This window comes from Hypomesus nipponensis, chromosome 25 (assembly GCF_054491055.1).
Source record: "Hypomesus nipponensis isolate SF chromosome 25, ASM5449105v1, whole genome shotgun sequence".
Taxonomy (NCBI): domain Eukaryota; kingdom Metazoa; phylum Chordata; class Actinopteri; order Osmeriformes; family Osmeridae; genus Hypomesus; species Hypomesus nipponensis.
Window position 1 is genome coordinate 521,973 of NC_140385.1, and position 19,963 is coordinate 541,935.

General features: G+C 50.1%; 3 protein-coding genes across 3 annotated transcripts; all 3 read left to right on the plus strand.

Annotated features, from left to right (window-relative positions):
* The first annotated feature begins 239 nt into the window (after positions 1–239).
* On the plus strand, positions 240–5,493 carry LOC146221538 (neuromedin-K receptor-like). Its single transcript, XM_084691035.1, has 3 exons — positions 240–2,344; positions 3,926–4,122; positions 4,222–5,493. The coding sequence occupies exons 1-3, from the start codon at positions 2,042–2,044 to the stop codon at positions 4,595–4,597; spliced, it is 876 nt and encodes a 291-aa protein (XP_084547161.1). The 5' UTR covers positions 240–2,041; the 3' UTR covers positions 4,598–5,493.
* A 1,422-nt stretch (positions 5,494–6,915) lies between these two features.
* On the plus strand, positions 6,916–11,080 carry LOC146221539 (sodium/hydrogen exchanger 9B2-like). Its single transcript, XM_084691691.1, has 12 exons — positions 6,916–6,981; positions 7,325–7,469; positions 7,550–7,720; positions 7,806–7,948; positions 8,045–8,172; positions 9,605–9,780; positions 9,898–10,004; positions 10,118–10,267; positions 10,347–10,455; positions 10,529–10,665; positions 10,750–10,924; positions 10,994–11,080. The coding sequence occupies exons 1-12, from the start codon at positions 6,916–6,918 to the stop codon at positions 11,068–11,070; spliced, it is 1,584 nt and encodes a 527-aa protein (XP_084547817.1). The 3' UTR covers positions 11,071–11,080.
* Positions 11,081–12,978: 1,898 nt separating this feature from the next.
* Positions 12,979–19,305, plus strand: LOC146221540 (sodium/hydrogen exchanger 9B2-like). The gene is made up of 11 exons (XM_084691686.1): positions 12,979–13,078; positions 13,226–13,396; positions 13,482–13,624; positions 13,721–13,848; positions 14,555–14,730; positions 17,056–17,162; positions 17,430–17,579; positions 17,659–17,767; positions 17,841–17,977; positions 18,062–18,236; positions 18,922–19,305. The coding sequence occupies exons 1-11, from the start codon at positions 12,979–12,981 to the stop codon at positions 18,993–18,995; spliced, it is 1,470 nt and encodes a 489-aa protein (XP_084547812.1). The 3' UTR covers positions 18,996–19,305.
* Positions 19,306–19,963: the final 658 nt, after the last annotated feature.

The following is a 19,963-nucleotide window of genomic DNA, read 5'->3' on the forward strand; positions in this document are numbered from 1 at the left end:
CCACACATCCCCTGATATCTTTGTGTGTGTGTGTGTGTGTGTGCATTTGACATTGCTTTGAGCAAGGGCATGGGACTGAACTGTGCTGTGTGTGTGTTAGGCTGTCATAAGGTGTATGACTGCAGAGGGGAGGAGGGGGAGGGGAGGAGGGAGAGAGAGGAGGACTGAGGAGAGGGGAGGAGGTGAGGGGAGGAGGACATAGAGGAGGGGGATACGGTGAGGAAGACAAGACTGGGAAAGATGGGGAGGAAAGTTAAACAGAGATTTTTTTAACAGAAGATAAAGCTTCCTTCGTCTTTTGCGGACTTGCGTCATCGGTCCGGTAGCTCCGCTCGTGTTGGAGCCATAGTCATCTTTGACAATGACACGAGCCAGACAGCGTGCGCAATGAATGCAGCCTAGCTTTAGGCGCACTGTCTCCGTATCTGTCTCTACCTCTGCTTCTCTCTGCTACTAACGACGAACATTGAAAACTCAGCGTGAGATAATGAGTTGGAAAAACAGTTCGAATTTGACCGGGAACTACACCAACCAGTTTGCGCAGCCCGCTTGGCAGGTGGCGATATGGTCGGTTGCGTACAGTATAGTGCTTATAGTGTCAGTATTTGGAAATGTAATCGTTATATGGATCATTCTCGCGCACAAACGGATGCGGACCGTCACCAACTACTTCTTGCTTAACCTAGCTCTCGCGGACGTGTCCATGGCGACGTTTAACACGCTCGTGAACTTTGTGTACGCCGCGCATGGTGACTGGTACTTCGGCCGCGCGTACTGCAAGTTCCACAACTTTTTCCCGGTAACGGCCATGTTTGCCAGCATCCATACAATGACAGCCATCTCCGTAGACCGGTAAGAAAGACAGCTCGCTCTCATCAACAATATGTAGGCGTTTGGTCATCCGTGCGGCTTTACGCACGAGCTACGAGCCTTAACCGTTTTTTAGGTTGACGTCATGCTGGAGCCTAAACATGCAATTTAGTGATTATACAGGAGAGGGAAATGGAGAGAATTAGGTTGAGAAAGAGAGGAAGAGAGAGAGTTAAGGAGAAAAGAGAAAGAGTTAGGGAGAGAGGACGGAGACAGAGTTACAGACAGAGGAGGGAGAGTCTTGAGCCTTTTCTTGAAAGTGGGGAGACAGTCTGTGTCTCTGATGGAGGTGGGGTTGATTCCACCGTTGGGGGGCCAGACAGGAGAAGAGCTTAGTGTTGGGACCGGGGCGCTCGTGAGCATTGAACGGGACTGCACCCGACTACATCAAGTCTCTCCTCCAGCCTTACACCCCCACCCGCCACCTACGGTCTTCTTCCGACAACCGTCTGGTGGTCCCAGCGCTCAAGAGCGCCCGGTGATTGGCTGGATCTGATGTTAGTTTCCTCCAGGATCAAATAGACTTATTGAGAGACTTGTTGCTCTTGTTGGTTAGTTGTAACAGATTTATATTCTTGTACTCGCTGTGAAATATTTTTACTGTTGATTGTTTTTCTACAGGTACACTCTTGCACTTTTTGAGTTTCATGTTGTTTAAATGTAACTTGTTTAACTGCATGCTCTTATGGTTCTTCCCTTTGGCACTTATTTGGTTTTCACAATTTATGCTTTATGTTTTGGCCACTCGCAATGTTTTGTGGCTATCTTGTTGTTATTATCAGTGACCTATGCACTTTTGTAAAGCTCTGTCTTGGAAGTCGCTTTGGATAAAAGTGTCTGCTAAATGAATAAATGTAGAGAGAGAGAGAGGAGGGAGAGAGAGTTAGGGAGAGAGTCAGGAAAGAGAGTTGAAGAGAGAGGAGAGAGAGATAGGAGACAAACATACACAGATACACTTCCTGACTTGTTTGACGTCCTGACTACACCTCCAGGTACATGGCTATCATCAACCCTCTGAAGCCACGCCTCTCGGTGACAGTAACCGTGGCGGTGATGGTGTGTATCTGGGCGGTGGCGGTGGCGCTGGCGTCTCCACTGTGTGTGTACTCCACCACGGTGACGCAGCCACACAGAACAGTCTGCTACACGGCCTGGCCACGGGGAGCTGAGCATGCACTGCTGTCAGTCACACACACACACACACGCACGCACCACACACACATTCACACACCATACAAACACGTACATACACACATGCACATACGTGGACACATGGGTCTGTCTGTCTCTGTGTGTGTGTGAGACGTCTCCTGTGCTGGTCAGGTACCACGTGCTGGTGCTGGTGCTGGTGTATGTGCTGCCCCTGCTGGTGATGGGGGTGGCCTACAGCCTGGTGGGCAGGAGGCTGTGGGGCGGGGCCATCCCCGGGGACTCGGCTGGTCTCCACTCTGACCAGCTGCACGCCAAGAGGAAGGTACACACACACACACACACACAGAGGAAGATACACACACACACACACACAGAGGAAGGTACACACACACACACACACACACACACACACACATAGAGGAAGGTACACACACACACACACAGAGGAAGATACACACACACACACACACAGAGGAAGGTACACACACACACACACACACACAGAGGAAGGTACACACACACACACACACACACACACACACACACACACATAGAGGAAGGTACACACACACACACACAGAGGAAGATACACACACACACACACACACACACACACACACATAGAGGAAGGTACACACACACACACACACACATAGAGGAAGATACACACACACAGAGGAAGATACACACACACAGAGGAAGATACACACACACACACAGAGGAAGATACACACACACACACACACAGAGGAAGGTACACACACACACACACACACACACACACACACAGAGGAAGGTACACACACACACACACAGAGGAAGATACACACACACACACACACACACAGAGGAAGGTACACACACACACAGAGGAAAGTACACACACACACACACACACACACACACACAGAGGAAGATACACACACACACACAGAGGAAGATACACACACACACACACACACACAGAGGAAGATACACACACACACACAGAGGAAGATACACACACACACACACACACACAGAGGAAGATACACACCTACACACACACACACAGAGGAAGGTACACACACACACACAGAGGAAGATACACACACACACACAGAGGAAGGTACACACACACACAGAGGAAAGTACACACACACACACACACACACACACACACACAGAGGAAGATACACACACACACACAGAGGAAGATACACACACACACACACACACACAGAGGAAGATACACACACACACACAGAGGAAGATACACACACACACACACACACACAGAGGAAGATACACACACACACACACACACACAGAGGAAGATACACACACACACACACACACACACAGAGGAAGGTACACACACACACACACACACACAGAGGAAGATACACACACACACACACACACACAGAGGAAGATACACACACACACACAGAGGAAGGTACACACACACACACACACACACACACACACACACAGAGGAAGGTACACACACACACACACACACACAGAGGAAGGTACACACACACACACACACACACAGAGGAAGATACACACACACAGAGGAAGGTACACACACACACACACACACACACACACACAGTGGAAGGTACACACACACACACACACACACAGAGGAAGGTACACACACACACACACACACACAGAGGAAGATACACACACACAGAGGAAGGTACACACACACACACACACACACACACAGAGGAAGGTACACACACACACAGTCTACAGGAATTATTGGAAATGTGTGTGTGGACGTGTACACATGTTTACTGTGTGTGTGTTCATATGTGTGTGTTTACTGTGTGTGTGTGCTAGGTGGTGAAGACGATGGTCATTGTGGTGTTGACGTTCTCTGTGTGTGTTTCCTGTGTGTGTGTGCTAGGTGGTGAAGATGATGGTCATTGTGGTGTTGACGTTCTCTGTGTGCTGGCTGCCATACCACCTGTACTTCGTGGTAGTTGGTCTCCGTAGCGACCTGACCAGGAAGAGGGCGGTGCAGCAGGTGTACCTGTCAGTCGTCTGGACGGCCATGAGCTCTGCTATGTACAACCCTGTCATCTACTGCTGCCTCAACCACCGGTACACACACACACACAACCCTGTCATCTACTGCTGCTTCCTCCACTGGTGGTTTATACACCCTCAGAGTGTAACATACAGCCCTGTGTGTGTGTGTAGGTTCCGTGCAGGGTTTAAATGTGTGCTACGCTGGTGTCCCTGCGTCTCTCTTTCGGAGCACGACAGGATGGAACTGCGTTCTGCCCGTTGCCACGCCAACCGCCAGAGCAGCATGTATGTTACCAGGATGGAGTCATGTGACCCTGGCGACCGCCGCAGGAAGAGCTCTGCCTCCAGTCGCCATGGCAGCCTGACCAGCGGGCTGTATCACCATGGCAATAGGCTGGTTAACACAGGTGTTGGTCTCCATGGCAACGCTGGTACCACTACACCAGCAAACCATGGCAACCACAGAGCCTCAGCCTCTTACCTGGAAGTCACCGGAGGGTCACACATAAACACACACATAAACACACACGCACACTCACACACATAACACACACCCACACACAAACACACTCACACACACAAAGTAACACACAAAGTAACACACGTAACACACACAAACATGCTGGTCGTATGTGAAGTTGTATCCCAGCAAGGTTATCCTCCATCACAAACCAGCAGGGTTATCCTCCATCACAAACCAGCGGGGTTATCCTCCATCACAAACCCGCGGGGTTATCCTCCATCACAAACCAGCAAGGTTATCCTCCATCACAAACCAGCAAGGTTATCCTCCATCACAAACCAGCAGGGTTATCCTCCATCACAAACCAGCAAGGTTATCCTCCATCACAAACCAGCAAGGTTATCCTCCATCACAAACCAGCAGGGTTATCCTCCATCACAAACCAGCAGGGTTATCCTCCATCACAAACCAGCAGGGTTATCCTCCATCACAAACCAGCAAGGTTATCCTCCATCACAAACCAGCAAGGTTATCCTCCATCACAAACCAGCAAGGTTATCCTCCATCACAAACCAGCAGGGTTATCCTCCATCACAAACCAGCAAGGTTATCCTCCATCACAAACCAGCAAGGTTATCCTCCATCACAAACCAGCAGGGTTATCCTCCATCACAAACCAGCAGGGTTATCCTCCATCACAAACCAGCGGGGTTATCCTCCATCACAAACCAGCGGGGTTATCCTCCATCACAAACCAGCAAGGGTTAGGGTTGTAACCTTCCCTCAAAGCATCTTTCTTATTGCATGCCTTAATGTAAATATAAGAACGTTTATTTTTTCTTCTGTATCTATATAATAACTGTGTTTTACTATCTGTGAATGTTTGTGTGAGTCTGTGTTGATTAAGTAGATTTTTTATTTGGTTACTATGAAGATGATATTACAGCTGTGTGCAATAATAAAGGAATATCACCAAACTAGATCTGATGTTGGATCCTGTGTGTGTGTATGTCTGTGTGTGTGTCTGTGTGTGTGTCTGTGTGTGTGTCTGTGTGTGTGTCTGTGTGTGTGTCTGTGTGTGTCATGTCTGGTCTGTGTCAGGACGGAGGGTGGCAGAATATTTACAAAAAGAGAAGTGCAGAGCCAAACAAGGCACAATGTCTATGCCAACGATTAGTGTGTGTGTGTGCTAATGTGTGTGTGTCTGCGTGTGTGTGTGTTCTAATGTGTGTGTGTGCGTGTGTGTGTGTGTGTGTGTGTATGATACAGAGAGAGAGTCATCTTTGGTTTATGTTAAGGAACCCAGGTTACCTTTCCATGCCAAACACTAACTCTGCCTCTCCCTTCTCCCTCTCTTCCTTTGCCATCCCGTGTGGGTGAGAACACGGGAGGAGGGAAGGTTTGGAAGAGGAAGAAATGGAAGGATAGAGAGAGGAACAGATATGTTCTCTCCTCTCTCTCTTCCTTGTCTCTCTCTCTTCCTTCTCTCTCTCTCTCCCTTCTCACTCTCCCTTCTCTCTCTCCTCTCTCTCTCTTCCTTCTCTCTCTCTCTTTCTCCTCTCTCTCTCTTCCTTCTCTCTCTCTCTTCCTTCTCTCTCTCTCTTCCTTCTCACTCTCCCTTCTCTCTCTCCTCTCTCTCCCCATCTGTCTCTATTTCTCTTTCTCTCCTCTCTCTCAGCCTATCTGTCTCTTTTTCCAGTGAGCAGAGGTGCTGTAATGGGGGGGGGGGGCGGGAAAGAGGAGTGACACAGAGTGACTAGTACCTTTCTTTCTTAAGTGGAAATATAACATAAATAAAGTTGATATAAAGAGCTCTTCAGTATCCATGACAAAGTCTCTCCCTGTCTCCCCCCCTCTTTCTCTCTCTTGATCTCTACTTCTTTCTTTTTCTTTGTATAGGAATATATACACAATGTGTACACACTGCCCACTGTCCTAAGTACTCTGTCTCAGACTCACACACACACACACACCGGGTCAGTGTGGTTGGGTAGACCAGGGATTGGTCTTGTTGATGGTACAGAAGAGAAGCAGGTTATTAACCTCTGTGTGTGCGTGTGTGTGGAGGTGGGGGGTTGAGTGTGTGTCTCTGTCTGTGTGTGAGGGAGCGTGTGTGTGTGAGTCTGAGGGGGAGAGGTGACAGAGAGATAATACCAGGGTTTTACTGAGTTGTCCTGTCACATTGGTAAATGACAGGACGGTCACCTCAGTGACACACACTCACACACACACACACACTCATCTGACTCACACACCACACCAGGCTGTGTGTGTGTGTGTCAGATGAGTGTGCTGGTAGCAGTGAGTATCAGCTGCTAACAGAGATCCCAGTTTCTGATGCTCAGAGTCCACTGTGAACAGCCTGTGTGTGTGTGCTACAGGCGGGAGCGTGTCAAGCAGGGATGGAGTTTGAAGGGAGCCAGCCGTACTGTCGGATGAAGGAGGGCACAGAAGAGAGAGACATAGGGGTATGTAAACCAGAACCTTCTGGAACACACTTGAACCTTCTAAAACGCTCAGAACCTTGTAGAACAGACATGACCTTTTTCATCCATTTCATCCAAGTCATCCATCCAGCAGTAATGATCTGAGACTTCTCCCAGTGTTAGTATAGGTCTACATGTTTACTGACACAGAACTCCTAACAACTTTTACTTTGACTTTTGTAAATGAATTTAAAATGTCCAGTACATCAATGTAAACAATTCAGAGCTTGTAGGTGATTGCTGTAAATAATTTAGGACTTGTAGTTTATTTTAAAGTGGGTGTATTGTAAATAAACTTGTTGAAAGGACACTTCTGTTTACATAGACGAGCAGGGAAGCACAGCTGCAAGGCACCAAGGGAGATGGAATGCAGTGTGACATCATAAAGGATGCTTCTGGCTCCGCCCCCTGGCTCCCTGCTATCAGATACTGGCGTCCCTCAGGGCTGCTGGCCAGCATCATCACTGCAGGTAACATCTTCCTCACCAGCATCATCACCAGCAGCACGGGCAAAACCAACAATGAAGTGTGTGTGTGTGCTTATCTGCAGCATGTCTGCTAGCGTTGCTGTTCGGGGTGGTGTGGTCCATCACCCAGAGAGAGTGTCTGCCTGGAGGGAAGCTGTTTGGTGTAGTGATCTTGTTCCTCTGTGCTGTGTGTGGGGGCAACCTGGTGGGGATGGTCAAGCTGCCCACTCTCCCCCCCTTCCCTCCTCTACTTGGTATGTTCCACCAACTACACTGGAATACTCAATGGAAACACCATTTTAAAACCAATGTTCTGAATTGTGTGTATGTGTGTGACAGGGATGTTGCTGGCTGGATTAGTGCTGCGTAATGTTCCCTATGTAACTGATGCGGTGTACATCGACCAAACATGGTCTGCTGCTCTGAGGAACATCGCACTGGCCATCATATTGACCCGTGCTGGACTAGGACTGGACCCTACGGTACTACAACTAGAAATACTTCACACACACAGACCACTTCCCAACAGGGGCCTGAGCAACGATGAGGGCCAGTTCTGAGTGTGTGTTTGTGTGTAGGCTCTGCGGAGGCTGAAAGCGGTGTGTTTGCGTGTGGCAGTAGGACCCTGTACAGTGGAGGCCTGCACAGTTGCAGTGGTGTCTCACTTCCTCATGGGGCTCCCCTGGGTATGGGGCTTCATCCTGGGGTGAGTCAAGTCTGGCTGTTGTTTAGGACTGAACTTCACCGAGTTCTGTCCCTGTGTCTCCAGGTGTGTTCTGTCCCTGTGTCTCCAGGTGTGTCCCCTGTGTCTCCAGGTGTGTTCTGTCCCTGTGTCTCCAGGTGTGTCCCCTGTGTCTCCAGGTGTGTTCTGTCCCTGTGTCTCCAGGTGTGTCCCCTGTGTCTCCAGGTGTGTTCTGTCTCTGTGTCTCCAGGTGTGTCCCCTGTGTCTCCAGGTGTGTTCTGTCCCTGTGTCTCCAGGTGTGTTCTGTCCCTGTGTCTCGAAGGGGGGTTCTGTCCCTGTGTCTCCAGGTGTGTTCTGTCCCTGTGTCTCCAGGTGTGTCCCCTGTGTCTCCAGGTGTGTTCTGTCCCTGTGTCTCCAGGTGTGTCCCCTGTGTCTCCAGGTGTGTTCTGTCCCTGTGTCTCCAGGTGTGTCCCCTGTGTCTCCAGGTGTGTTCTGTCTCTGTGTCTCCAGGTGTGTCCCCTGTGTCTCCAGGTGTGTTCTGTCCCTGTGTCTCCAGGTGTGTTCTGTCCCTGTGTCTCGAAGGGGGGTTCTGTCCCTGTGTCTCCAGGTGTGTTCTGTCCCCTGTGTCTCCAGGTGTGTTCTGTCCCTGTGTCTCCAGGTGTGTTCTGTCCCTGTGTCTCCAGGTGTGTTCTGTCCCTGTGTCTCCAGGTGTGTTCTGTCCCTGTGTCTCCAGGTGTGTTCTGTCCCTGTGTCTCCAGGTGTGTTCTGTCCCTGTGTCTCCAGGTGTGTTCTGTCCCTGTGTCTCCAGGTGTGTTCTGTCTCCTGTGTCTCCAGGTGTGTTCTGTCCCTGTGTCTCCAGGTGTGTTCTGTCCCTGTGTCTCCAGGTGTGTTCTGTCCCTGTGTCTCCAGGTGTGTTCTGTCCCTGTGTCTCCAGGTGTGTTCTGTCCCTGTGTCTCCAGGTGTGTCCCCTGTGTCTCCAGGTGTGTTCTGTCCCTGTGTCTCCAGGTGTGTTCTGTCCCTGTGTCTCCAGGTGTGTTCTGTCCCTGTGTCTCCAGGTGTGTTCTGTCCCCTGTGTCTCCAGGTGTGTTCTGTCCCTGTGTCTCCAGGTGTGTTCTGTCCCTGTGTCTCCAGGTGTGTTCTGTCCCTGTGTCTCCAGGTGTGTTCTGTCCCTGTGTCTCCAGGTGTGTTCTGTCCCTGTGTCTCCAGGTGTGTTCTGTCCCTGTGTCTCCAGGTGTGTTCTGTCCCTGTGTCTCTAGGTGTGTTCTGTCCCTGTGTCTCCAGGTGTGTTCTGTCCCTGTGTCTCCAGGTGTGTTCTGTCCCTGTGTCTCCAGGTGTGTTCTGTCCCTGTGTCTCCAGGTGTGTTCTGTCCCTGTGTCTCCAGGTGTGTTCTGTCCCTGTGTCTCCAGGTGTGTTCTGTCCCTGTGTCTCCAGGTGTGTTCTGTCTCTGTGTCTCCAGGTTTGTCCTGAGCGCTGTGTCTCCAGCAGTGGTGGTTCCCTCCATGTTGCTTCTACAGAAGGATGGTTATGGGGTGCTGAAAGGCATCCCCACCCTCCTGATGGCTGCTGGGAGTTTTGACGACGTCCTGGCCATCACTGGCTTCACCACCTGCCTGGGTGTGGCTTTTGCTTCAGGTAACACACACCTACACACTCACCTACACACACACACACACACACCTACACACACACACAGTGGCCACTCTGCAGCATTGTTGACATTGTTATCATGGCTTCTATCTCCCCCTTCAGGATCGGCATGGTATAACATGGGTCATGGTGTGCTGGAGGTGCTTGGGGGCTCAGCTGCAGGGGCAGTCCTAGGAGTCTTCCTACAGCTCTTCCCCAGCAAAGACCAGGTATGGGTCTGCACTGTGTGCGGGAGTGAGATTGCGGTTAGGCCTACATGGTGTTAGCACCACACTGGGGACAAACCTTGGTTCTCTCTCTCCCTCTCTCTCTCTGTGTGCAGGAGGACTTGGTGTTGAGGCGCTGCATGATGCTGCTGGGTCTGTCTGTCTTCTCCGTGTTTGGGAGTCATGTAGCAGGGTTTTCTGGAGCTGGGGGGCTGTGTACCCTGGTCATGGCCTTCCTGGCAGCCCTGGGCTGGGGGCAGGACAAGGTGAGGGTGCTGGCTATCAGGACCAGGCTCTGTGCTGCGGTCATCAAGTGTGTTTCTCAAGTGTGTGTCCTCTACCCAGGCCCCAGTAGCAGCGATGGTGGGGAGAGCATGGGATATCTTCCAGCCTCTGCTGTTTGGACTGATCGGAGCAGAGATCACTGTGTCCACTCTGGACCCCAACACTGTGGGTAAGACATGTTACCTTCACTACAAGCACGTCTCATGTGGAGGAGGATCAAGGCTGATGACCTCTGTCTCCAGGCTTGGGGATGGCCTGTCTCTGTACAGGCCTGCTGGTTCGTCTTCTGGCTACCTTCCTCCTGGTTCACTTTGGAGGGTTCACCCTGAAGGAGAAGATCTTCATCTCTGTGGCCTGGCTTCCCAAAGCTACTGTCCAGGTAAGAGTGTGTGTGAAGGTGGGGAAGCTAAACTAAGTTTTGTTAGGCTACATTTATCTGACCGTGTGTGTGTGTGTCTTCCAGGCAGCCATAGGTTCTGCTGCCCTGGACATGGCTCGTGTGGAGGGAGACGAGGTTCTGGTGAAGTTGGGTCTGGATGTTCTGACGGTGGCGGTTCTAGCCATCCTCACCACAGCTCCTGTTGGAGCGCTGGGGATCGGACTGGCTGGACCCAGACTGCTTCACAGACACACTGAGGGTGAGGACTGCACACTAACACACATACACACACACATTATCAGGTGTGTAACTCTGGTCTTTCTGTCAGGCACTCAGGAAGACGCCCCAGGAGTGTCTGAGGACCCCGCTGCTGAGGGAATGGAACCGGCAGAGAGCAGGATGTGAAATCAGCAAATCAGAGACCAGCAGTGGTTTGAAGTCACATGATATTTGGGACTTGTAGTTCTAGTGAAGCTGTCGTTTTTCCTGTCTCCAGCCACTTCTACCAGGAAGCAGGGTGTGTTCCATCGCTGCTCTGGATGGACAAAGCTGGACAGAGAATACCTTCAGACCTCTCCCTCCCTCTCTCTCTCTTCCTCCATCCCTCTCTCCCTCTATCCCTCCCTCCCTCCCTCCATCCCTCTCTCCCTCTATCCCTCCCTCCCTCCCTCTCTCTCTCTTCCTCCATCCCTCTCTCCCTCTATCCCTCCCTCCCTCCATCCCTCTCTCCCTACTTCCCTCTCTCCCTCCATCCCTCTCTTCCTCCATCCCTCTCTTCCTCCATCCCTCTCTCTCTGTCTTCTCCTGTCTCTGTAAAGAGGAACTTATTCACAGTGAGCCTGACAGGGGTTGATATACTGCAGCTGATATATAGAACAATAAAAGTGTCACTCAATCTGTGCGTTTGTGTGTGTGTCTGTGTGTGTGTGTGTGTGTTTGTGTAGATGTATGCACGAGTGTGTATGTGGGTGTATGTATGTGTTAATAGTCCAGCTTATGTTCCTGTTTGTGATGAGGTGTGTAGGTTTATACAAACCTCTTAATGACAGAGCAGATCAATCATCAGAGTTGTAAAAGTCCAACCCTGAGTGTGAGAACACTGACAGAACAGAGAGGAGGGAGGGAGGAGGGAGGGAGAGGGGGGAGGGAGAGAGGAGGGAGGAGGGAGAGGGGGGAGGGAGAGAGGAGGGAGAAGGGAGAGGGGGGAGGGAGAGAGGGGGGAGGAAGAGAGGAGGGAGGGAGAGAGGAGGGAGGAGGGAGAGAGGAGGGGGGAGGGAGAGAGGGGGGAGGAAGAGAGGAGGGAGAGAGAGAGGAGGGAGGAGGGAGAGGGGGGAGGGAGAGAGGGGGGAGGGAGAGAAGAGGGAGGGAGAGAGGGTGGAGAGAGGGGGGAGGGAGAGAGGGGGAAGGGAGAGAGGAGGGGGGGAGAGAGGGGGGAGAGAGGGGGGAGGGAGAGAGGGAGGAGGGAGAGAGGAGGGAGGGAGAGGGGGAGAGAGGGGGGAGGGAGAGAGGGGGGAGGGAGAGAGGAGGGAGGGAGAGAGGGGAGGGAGAGAGGGGAGAGGGAGAGAGGAGGGAGGGAGAGAGGAGGGAGGGAGAGAGGGGGGAGGGAGAGAGGGGGAGGGAGAGAGGAGGGAGGGAGAGAGGGGAGAGAGAGGGGGAGGGAGAGAGGAGGGAGGGAGAGAGGGGGGAGGGAGAGAGGAGGGAGGGAGAGAGGGGAGGGAGAGAGGGGGGAGGGAGAGAGGGGATGGAGAGAGGAGGGAGGGAGAGAGGGAGAGAGGGGGAGGAAGAGAGGGGGGAGGGAGAGAGGGGGGAGGGAGAGAGGAGGGAGGGAGAGAGGGGGGAGGGAGAGAGGAGGGAGGGAGAGAGGAGGGAGGGAGAGAGGGGAGGGAGAGAGGGGGGAGGGAGAGAGGGAGGAAAGAGGGGGGAGGGAGAGGGATAGAGGGGGTACAAAGTCCATTCTCTCTCTTATTCTCACACATACCTGACACACATGACACACAACCACACACACTCTGGGAGAATGGAAAAGCAGGCGTGATCTTTGTCAAGAGTAAAGTGCAAGCTGCTGGAGAGACACACACCATGCAGGGGTAGACAGAGAGAGTGGGAAGGAGAAGGAAGCAGGGGACTGAAGCTGAGAAGAAGAACTCCCACACTGGGCTCCACACTCTCCTACAGAGTTCTAGAAGGACCTGGACGTTCTCCCTGCAGCAGGTAACTCTCTGTTGGAAATGTTGATGTTGGTGGAGTCAGGTTGGAACTGTGGTCAGGCATGTCAGGTCAAATGAAAGATTGTGTGTGAGTGTCTAGGTGAGGATGACCATGGCCGACTCTTCCTCCTCCTGTTCCTGTTGTAACAACCTGAGACAAAGATGTCCTAGACCTCAGGGCTTGCTGGCTCAAGTCATCACCAAAGGTGTGTGTCTGTGTTTACGTATGTATATCTGGGGTATATGTGTGTGGAAATGTGTGCAACAGGGAGTGTGAGTATCAATGATTAAACCATTGTGTTTGTAATTAAATGCTTAGTCAGGATGTGTCACCCGTTGCTTCATCCCTGCAGCATGTCTGCTAGCGTTGCTGTTCGGGGTGGTGTGGTCCATCACCCAGAGAGAGTGTCTGCCTGGAGGGAAGCTGTTTGGTGTAGTGATCTTGTTCCTCTGTGCTGTGTGTGGGGGCAACCTGGTGGGGATGATCAAGCTGCCCACTCTCCCCCCCTTCCCTCCTCTACTTGGTATGTTCCACCAACTACACTGGAATACTCAATGGAAACACCATTTTAGAACCAATGTTCTGAATTGTGTGTATGTGTGTGACAGGGATGTTGCTGGCTGGATTAGTGCTGCGTAATGTTCCCTATGTAACTGATGCGGTGTACATCGACCAAACATGGTCTGCTGCTCTGAGGAACATCGCACTGGCCATCATATTGACCCGTGCTGGATTAGGACTGGACCCTACGGTACTACAACTAGAAATACTTCACACACACAGACCACTTCCCAACAGGGGCCTGAGCAACGATGAGGGCCAGTTCTGAGTGTGTGTTTGTGTGTAGGCTCTGCGGAGGCTGAAAGCGGTGTGTTTGCGTGTGGCAGTAGGACCCTGTACAGTGGAGGCCTGCACAGTTGCAGTGGTGTCTCACTTCCTCATGGGGCTCCCCTGGGTATGGGGCTTCATCCTGGGGTGAGTCAAGTCTGGCTGTTGTTTAGGACTGAACTTCACCGAGTTCTGTCCCTGTGTCTCCAGGTGTGTTCTGTCCCTGTGTCTCCAGGTGTGTTCTGTCCCTGTGTCTCCAGGTGTGTTCTGTCCCTGTGTCTCCAGGTGTGTCCCCTGTGTCTCCAGGTGTGTTCTGTCCCTGTGTCTCCAGGTGTGTTCTGTCCCTGTGTCTCCAGGTGTGTTCTGTCCCTGTGTCTCCAGGTGTGTTCTGTCCCTGTGTCTCCAGGTGTGTTCTGTCTCTGTGTCTCCAGGTGTGTTCTGTCCCTGTGTCTCCAGGTGTGTCCCCTGTGTCTCCAGGTGTGTTCTGTCTCTGTGTCTCCAGGTGTGTTCTGTCCCTGTGTCTCCAGGTGTGTTCTGTCCCTGTGTCTCCAGGTGTGTTCTGTCCCTGTGTCTCCAGGTGTGTTCTGTCCCTGTGTCTCCAGGTGTGTTCTGTCCCTGTGTCTCCAGGTGTGTTCTGTCCCTGTGTCTCCAGGTGTGTTCTGTCCCTGTGTCTCCAGGTGTGTTCTGTCCCTGTGTCTCCAGGTGTGTTCTGTCTCCTGTGTCTCCAGGTGTGTTCTGTCCCTGTGTCTCCAGGTGTGTTCTGTCCCTGTGTCTCCAGGTGTGTTCTGTCCCTGTGTCTCCAGGTGTGTTCTGTCCCTGTGTCTCCAGGTGTGTTCTGTCTCTGTGTCTCCAGGTTTGTCCTGAGCGCTGTGTCTCCAGCAGTGGTGGTTCCCTCCATGTTGCTTCTACAGAAGGATGGTTATGGGGTGCTGAAAGGCATCCCCACCCTCCTGATGGCTGCTGGGAGTTTTGACGACGTCCTGGCCATCACTGGCTTCACCACCTGCCTGGGTGTGGCTTTCTCAAAAGGTAAATATTTAAATGTGATGCCATGCCAAGCTATCCTATTTTACACTACTCTATGCTATGCTGAGATATTTATATTTACATTTTTGCATTCAGCAGGCGCTTTTATCCAAAGCGACTTCCAAGAGAGAGCTTTACAAAAGTGAATAGGTTGCTGATCATAACAACGAGATAGCCCCAAACATTGCGGGTAGCCACACATGAAGCATACATTGTGAAACCAAATAAATCCCAAAGGGAAGAACCATAAGAGCATGTAGTTAGACAAGTTACAATTAAACAGCAAGAACCTCAAAAGTGCAAGAGTGTACCTGTGGAAAAAGCAAGCAACAATAATATATGAGATATCATATATTCCAGTGCCGGTCCTTCCTATAGACAACATAGGCAGCCGCCGAGGGCGGCATGAAGAGGGGGGCGTCATTTTCCCAAGTGCATCAATTAATTAACTGTCCCACACTACCAGCAGAGGGCGCCACGTCATATTTGTCCGTGTTGTGGTTGGGGGGCGGGGCCCCGATTTGCGCTCCCGTTCGGGGGTGGGTGCTGGTGATAAATCTTGCCTAGGGCGCCAAATGTGCTATGACCGGTACTGCATATATTACACTCCAATATGCTATCCTAAGCTATCCTATTTTGTATGCTATGCTAAGCTAAGCTATCCTATTGCCTTCTAAGGTATACTTCAAATCTAAATTGTCTAGGTGAACTAGATATTATTTATACAATTTGATGAAATGAAAACAATTTGGACAAACAAAGGCGATACCTGTAGATTCATTTGACTTTAATAAAACCATTTTAAACTGTAAATAATCGCAATCTGTAATGCACATTTTTTACGCTTGTAGCGAAAGTTTGTCACTGACGTTTTAGAAGGAATGGAGGATAAGAGTATTGTAGCTAGTATTGTGGGGTCAAAAATAATCTTTTGAGAAAAGTTTCCAAAGGTTGAAAACATATTTTCGAAAAACAAGTTTAAAAAAAAATTCTATAGTTTGAAAAAATCTGTTTGAAAAAATCTGTTTGAAAAAATCTGTTTGAAAAAATCTGTTTGAAAAAATCTGTTTGAAAAAATCTGTTTGAAAAAATCTGTTTGAAAAAATCTGTTTGAAAAAATCTGTTTGAAAAAATCTGTTTGAAAAAATCTGTTTGAAAAAATCTGTTTGAAAAAATCTGTTTGAAAAAATCTGTTTGAAAAAATCTGTTTGAAAAAATCTGTTTGAAAAAATCTGTTTGAAAAAATCTGTTTGAAAAAATCTGTTTGAAAAAATCTGTTTGAAAAAATCTGTTTGAAAAAATCTGTTTGAAAAAATCTGTTTGAAAAAATCTGTTTGAAAAAATCTGTTTGAAAAAATCTGTTTGAAAAAATCTGTTTGAAAAAATCTGTTTGAAAAAATCTGTTTGAAAAAATCTGTTTGAAAAAATCTGTTTGAAAAAATCTGTTTGAAAAAATCTGTTTGAAAAAATCTGTTTGAAAAAATCTGTTTGAAAAAATCTGTTTGAAAAAATCTGTTTGAAAAAATCTGTTTGAAAAAATCTGTTTGAAAAAATCTGTTTGAAAAAATCTGTTTGAAAAAATCTGTTTGAAAAAATCTGTTTGAAAAAATCTGTTTGAAAAAATCTGTTTGAAAAAATCTGGTTGAAAAAATCTGGTTGAAAAAATCTGGTTGAAAAAATCTGGTTGAAAAAATCTGGTTGAAAAAATCTGGTTGAAAAAATCTGGTTGAAAAAATCTGGTTGAAAAAATCTGGTTGAAAAAATCTGGTTGAAAACTAAAATTCCAAAGGTTGAAAAAATAAAATAAAAAAAGATTTTGAAACGTTGAAAAAATATTTTTGAAAAAAAAGTATCTACAGGATGAAAAAATATTTTGGAAAAAAGTCTGCATCTGTAGTGTCTTTTTGTATTAATTTATATTATTAATATGATGTACGGTCCAACAGGTATTAGTAATGGCTACTTTTTACTTAAGTACATTTCAGAGCCCATACTTCTTTACTTGAACTTGAGTGAAAAAGTGTAGTCAGTACTTCAACTTTCACCAGAGTATTTTTAAACATGAGTATCTGTACTTGTACTCGAGTGAAGGATGTGTGTACTTTTGCCAGCTCTGGTTAAAAGCCATCAAGGCGATGGGGGCCTTCATGTCCAAGTGCTCCACTAACCAGGGACATGGGCAGGAGAGAAATCTGTTCTGCATGTTTTTATTGAGGTTCTTTCCATTTGATTCTTTGCGGAGGGAACCCAAAGCACAGGGAGTGAACTCAATGAATGTGTGAACTCCGGATCCTAATCTAAGCTGTATCATGCTCTGCATCCCTGCAGGTTCCACCTGGATGAACATCCTGAAGGGCCTGTTAGAAGTCTTGGGCGGTACGGTGGTCGGACTCCTGCTGGGAATATTCATCTGCTTCTTCCCAAGCAATGATCAGGTCCAGAAAAACCCCTGTGTGTGTGTGTGTGTGTGTGTGTGTGTGTGTCTGTGTGTGTGTCTGTGTGTGTGTGTGTGTCTGTGTGTGTGTGTAGTGTGTGTGCCTGTATGTTTGGTTTGATTAGAATCCCCATTTTCCGATGCTAGAAAACACATCAGCTACACTTTCTGCTCTCCACAGTTGATCTGTTGATATAAACCTCTCCCTCCCTCTCTCTCTCTCTCTCTCTCTCTCCCTCTCTCTCTCTCCCTCTCTCTCTGTGTGCAGGAGGACTTGGTGTTGAGGCGCTGCGTGATGCTGCTGGGTCTGTCTGTCTTCTCCGTGTTTGGGAGTCATGTAGCAGGGTTTTCTGGAGCTGGGGGGCTGTGTACCCTGGTCATGGCCTTCCTGGCAGCCCTGGGCTGGGGGCAGGACAAGGTGAGGGTGCTGGCTATCAGGACCAGGCTCTGTGCTGCGGTCATCAAGTGTGTTTCTCAAGTGTGTGTCCTCTACCCAGGCCCCAGTAGCAGCGATGGTGGGGAGAGCATGGGATATCTTCCAGCCTCTGCTGTTCGGACTGATCGGAGCAGAGATCACTGTGTCCACTCTGGACCCCAACACTGTGGGTAAGACATGTTACCTTCACTACAAGCACGTCTCATGTGGAGGAGGATCAAGGCTGATGACCTCTGTCTCCAGGCTTGGGGATGGCCTGTCTCTGTACAGGCCTGCTGGTTCGTCTTCTGGCTACCTTCCTCCTGGTTCACTTTGGAGGGTTCACCCTGAAGGAGAAGATCTTCATCTCTGTGGCCTGGCTTCCCAAAGCTACTGTCCAGGTAAGAGTGTGTGTGAAGGTGGGGAAGCTAAACTAAGTTTTGTTAGGCTACATTTATCTGACCGTGTGTGTGTGTGTCTTCCAGGCAGCCATAGGTTCTGCTGCCCTGGACATGGCTCGTGTGGAGGGAGACGAGGTTCTGGTGAAGTTGGGTCTGGATGTTCTGACGGTGGCGGTTCTAGCCATCCTCACCACAGCTCCTGTTGGAGCGCTGGGGATCGGACTGGCTGGACCCAGACTGCTGCACAGACACACTGAGGGTGAGGACTGCACACTAACACACATACACACACACACACACTGACAAGAAGGGAGGATGAAAGTACGTACGAACACACACTTAAAGCAACAATGATTGGAAGGTGAGGACACATGAAAACACACACTCTCAGAGGGAGGGTGAGACCATACACACACATACACACACACACACACACATACACACACACACACATACACACACACACAGAGGTAACGTGAGGACACACACACTCTCAGACACATACACACACACACAGAGGTAACGTGAGGACACACACACTCTCAGACACACACACACACACACAGAGGTAACGTGAGGACACACACACTCTCAGACACATACACACACACACACAGAGGTAACGTGAGGACACACACACTCTCAGAGGGAGGGTGAGACCATACACACACATACACACACACACACACACACACACACACACAGAGGTAACGTGAGGACACACACACTCTCAGACACATACACACACACACAGAGGTAACGTGAGGACACACACACTCTCAGACACATACACACACACACAGAGGTAACGTGAGGACACACACACTCTCAGACACATACACACACACACAGAGGTAACGTAAGGACACACACACTCTCAGAGGGAGGGTGAGAACGGACAAACACACATGTTGGCAGGTGTGTAACTGTGGTCTTTCCATCAGGCACTCAGGAAGATGCCCCAGGAGTTAAACAGCCCACTGGTGAGGGGGCGGAGCCGCTGGAGAGCAAGTTGTGAAATCAGCCAATCAGAGAACTGGAGTTGTGACAAATCATGTGAAATTTGGGACTTGATGAAGCTTGTAGTTCTCCAGCCCCTTCTACCTGTTCTGCCTCAGCTTCAGTTTGGTCATGTTGAGGAGATCCTAGGAAGAATACCTTCAGACCGACTACTCTCTCTCTCTACTCTCTCCCTCTCCTCCCTCCTCCTCTTCCTCTCTCCTCTCTCTCTCTTCCTCTCTGGAAGGAGGAACTGCAGGTATTCCTGACAGGTCTTAACACCCTCCAGCTGACAAAATAAACATTTTACTTGTGTGTTTTTTGCTTAAGTGTGTGTGTGTGTCAAGTGGTTCTCACACCCGCTTCCAGTCCTGGTTGTGATCAGGTGTGTAGGTTTATACAACCTCATAATGACAGAGCAGATCAATCATCAGAGTTGTAAAAGTCCAACCCTGAGTGTGAGAACACTGACAGAACAGAGAGGAGGGAGGGAGGAGGGAGGGAGAGAGGAGGGAGGGAGAGAGGAGGGAGGGAGAGAGGAGGGAGGAGGGAGAGGGGGGAGGGAGAGGAGGGAGGAAGAGAGGAGGGAGGGAGAGAGGAGGGAGGAGGGAGAGGGGGGAGGGAGAGAGGAGGGAGGAGGGAGAGAGGAGGGAGGGAGAGAGGGGAGAGGGAGAGATGGGGGAGGGAGAGAGGGGGGAGGGAGAGAGGAGGGAGGAGGGAGAGAGGAGGGAGGGAGAGAGGGGAGAGGGAGAGAGGGGGGAGGGAGAGAGGGGGGAGGGAGAGAGGGGAGGGAGAGAGGGGGGAGGGAGAGAGGAGGGAGGGAGAGAGGGGGGAGGGAGGGAAGGGGGAGGGAGAGAGGGGGAAGGAGAGGGGAGGAGGGAGAGGGGAGGAGGGAGAGGGGAGGAGGGAGGGAAAGGGGAGGAGGGAGGAAGAGGGGAGGAGGGGGGAGGAGGGGGGAGAGGGGGAGGAGGGAGGGAAACCACAAAA

What these genes read in the sequence shown, in the direction of transcription:
- LOC146221538 (XM_084691035.1), top strand. Translation starts at nt 2,042, where the DNA reads ATGCACTGCTGTCAGTCACACACACACACACACGCACGCACCACACAC. An exon ending in AGCTGCACGCCAAGAGGAAG is followed by an intron (nt 2,345 to 3,925) that starts GTACACACACAC and finishes TGTGTGTGCTAG; the next exon opens with GTGGTGAAGATGATGGTCAT. An exon ending in TACTGCTGCCTCAACCACCG is followed by an intron (nt 4,123 to 4,221) that starts GTACACACACAC and finishes GTGTGTGTGTAG; the next exon opens with GTTCCGTGCAGGGTTTAAAT.
- LOC146221539 (XM_084691691.1), top strand. Translation starts at nt 6,916, where the DNA reads ATGGAGTTTGAAGGGAGCCAGCCGTACTGTCGGATGAAGGAGGGCACA. An exon ending in CAGAAGAGAGAGACATAGGG is followed by an intron (nt 6,982 to 7,324) that starts GTATGTAAACCA and finishes CTGTTTACATAG; the next exon opens with ACGAGCAGGGAAGCACAGCT. An exon ending in GTATGGGGCTTCATCCTGGG is followed by an intron (nt 8,173 to 9,604) that starts GTGAGTCAAGTC and finishes CTGTGTCTCCAG; the next exon opens with GTTTGTCCTGAGCGCTGTGT.
- LOC146221540 (XM_084691686.1), top strand. Translation starts at nt 12,979, where the DNA reads ATGACCATGGCCGACTCTTCCTCCTCCTGTTCCTGTTGTAACAACCTG. An exon ending in GATTAGGACTGGACCCTACG is followed by an intron (nt 13,625 to 13,720) that starts GTACTACAACTA and finishes GTTTGTGTGTAG; the next exon opens with GCTCTGCGGAGGCTGAAAGC. An exon ending in GGGTGTGGCTTTCTCAAAAG is followed by an intron (nt 14,731 to 17,055) that starts GTAAATATTTAA and finishes GCATCCCTGCAG; the next exon opens with GTTCCACCTGGATGAACATC.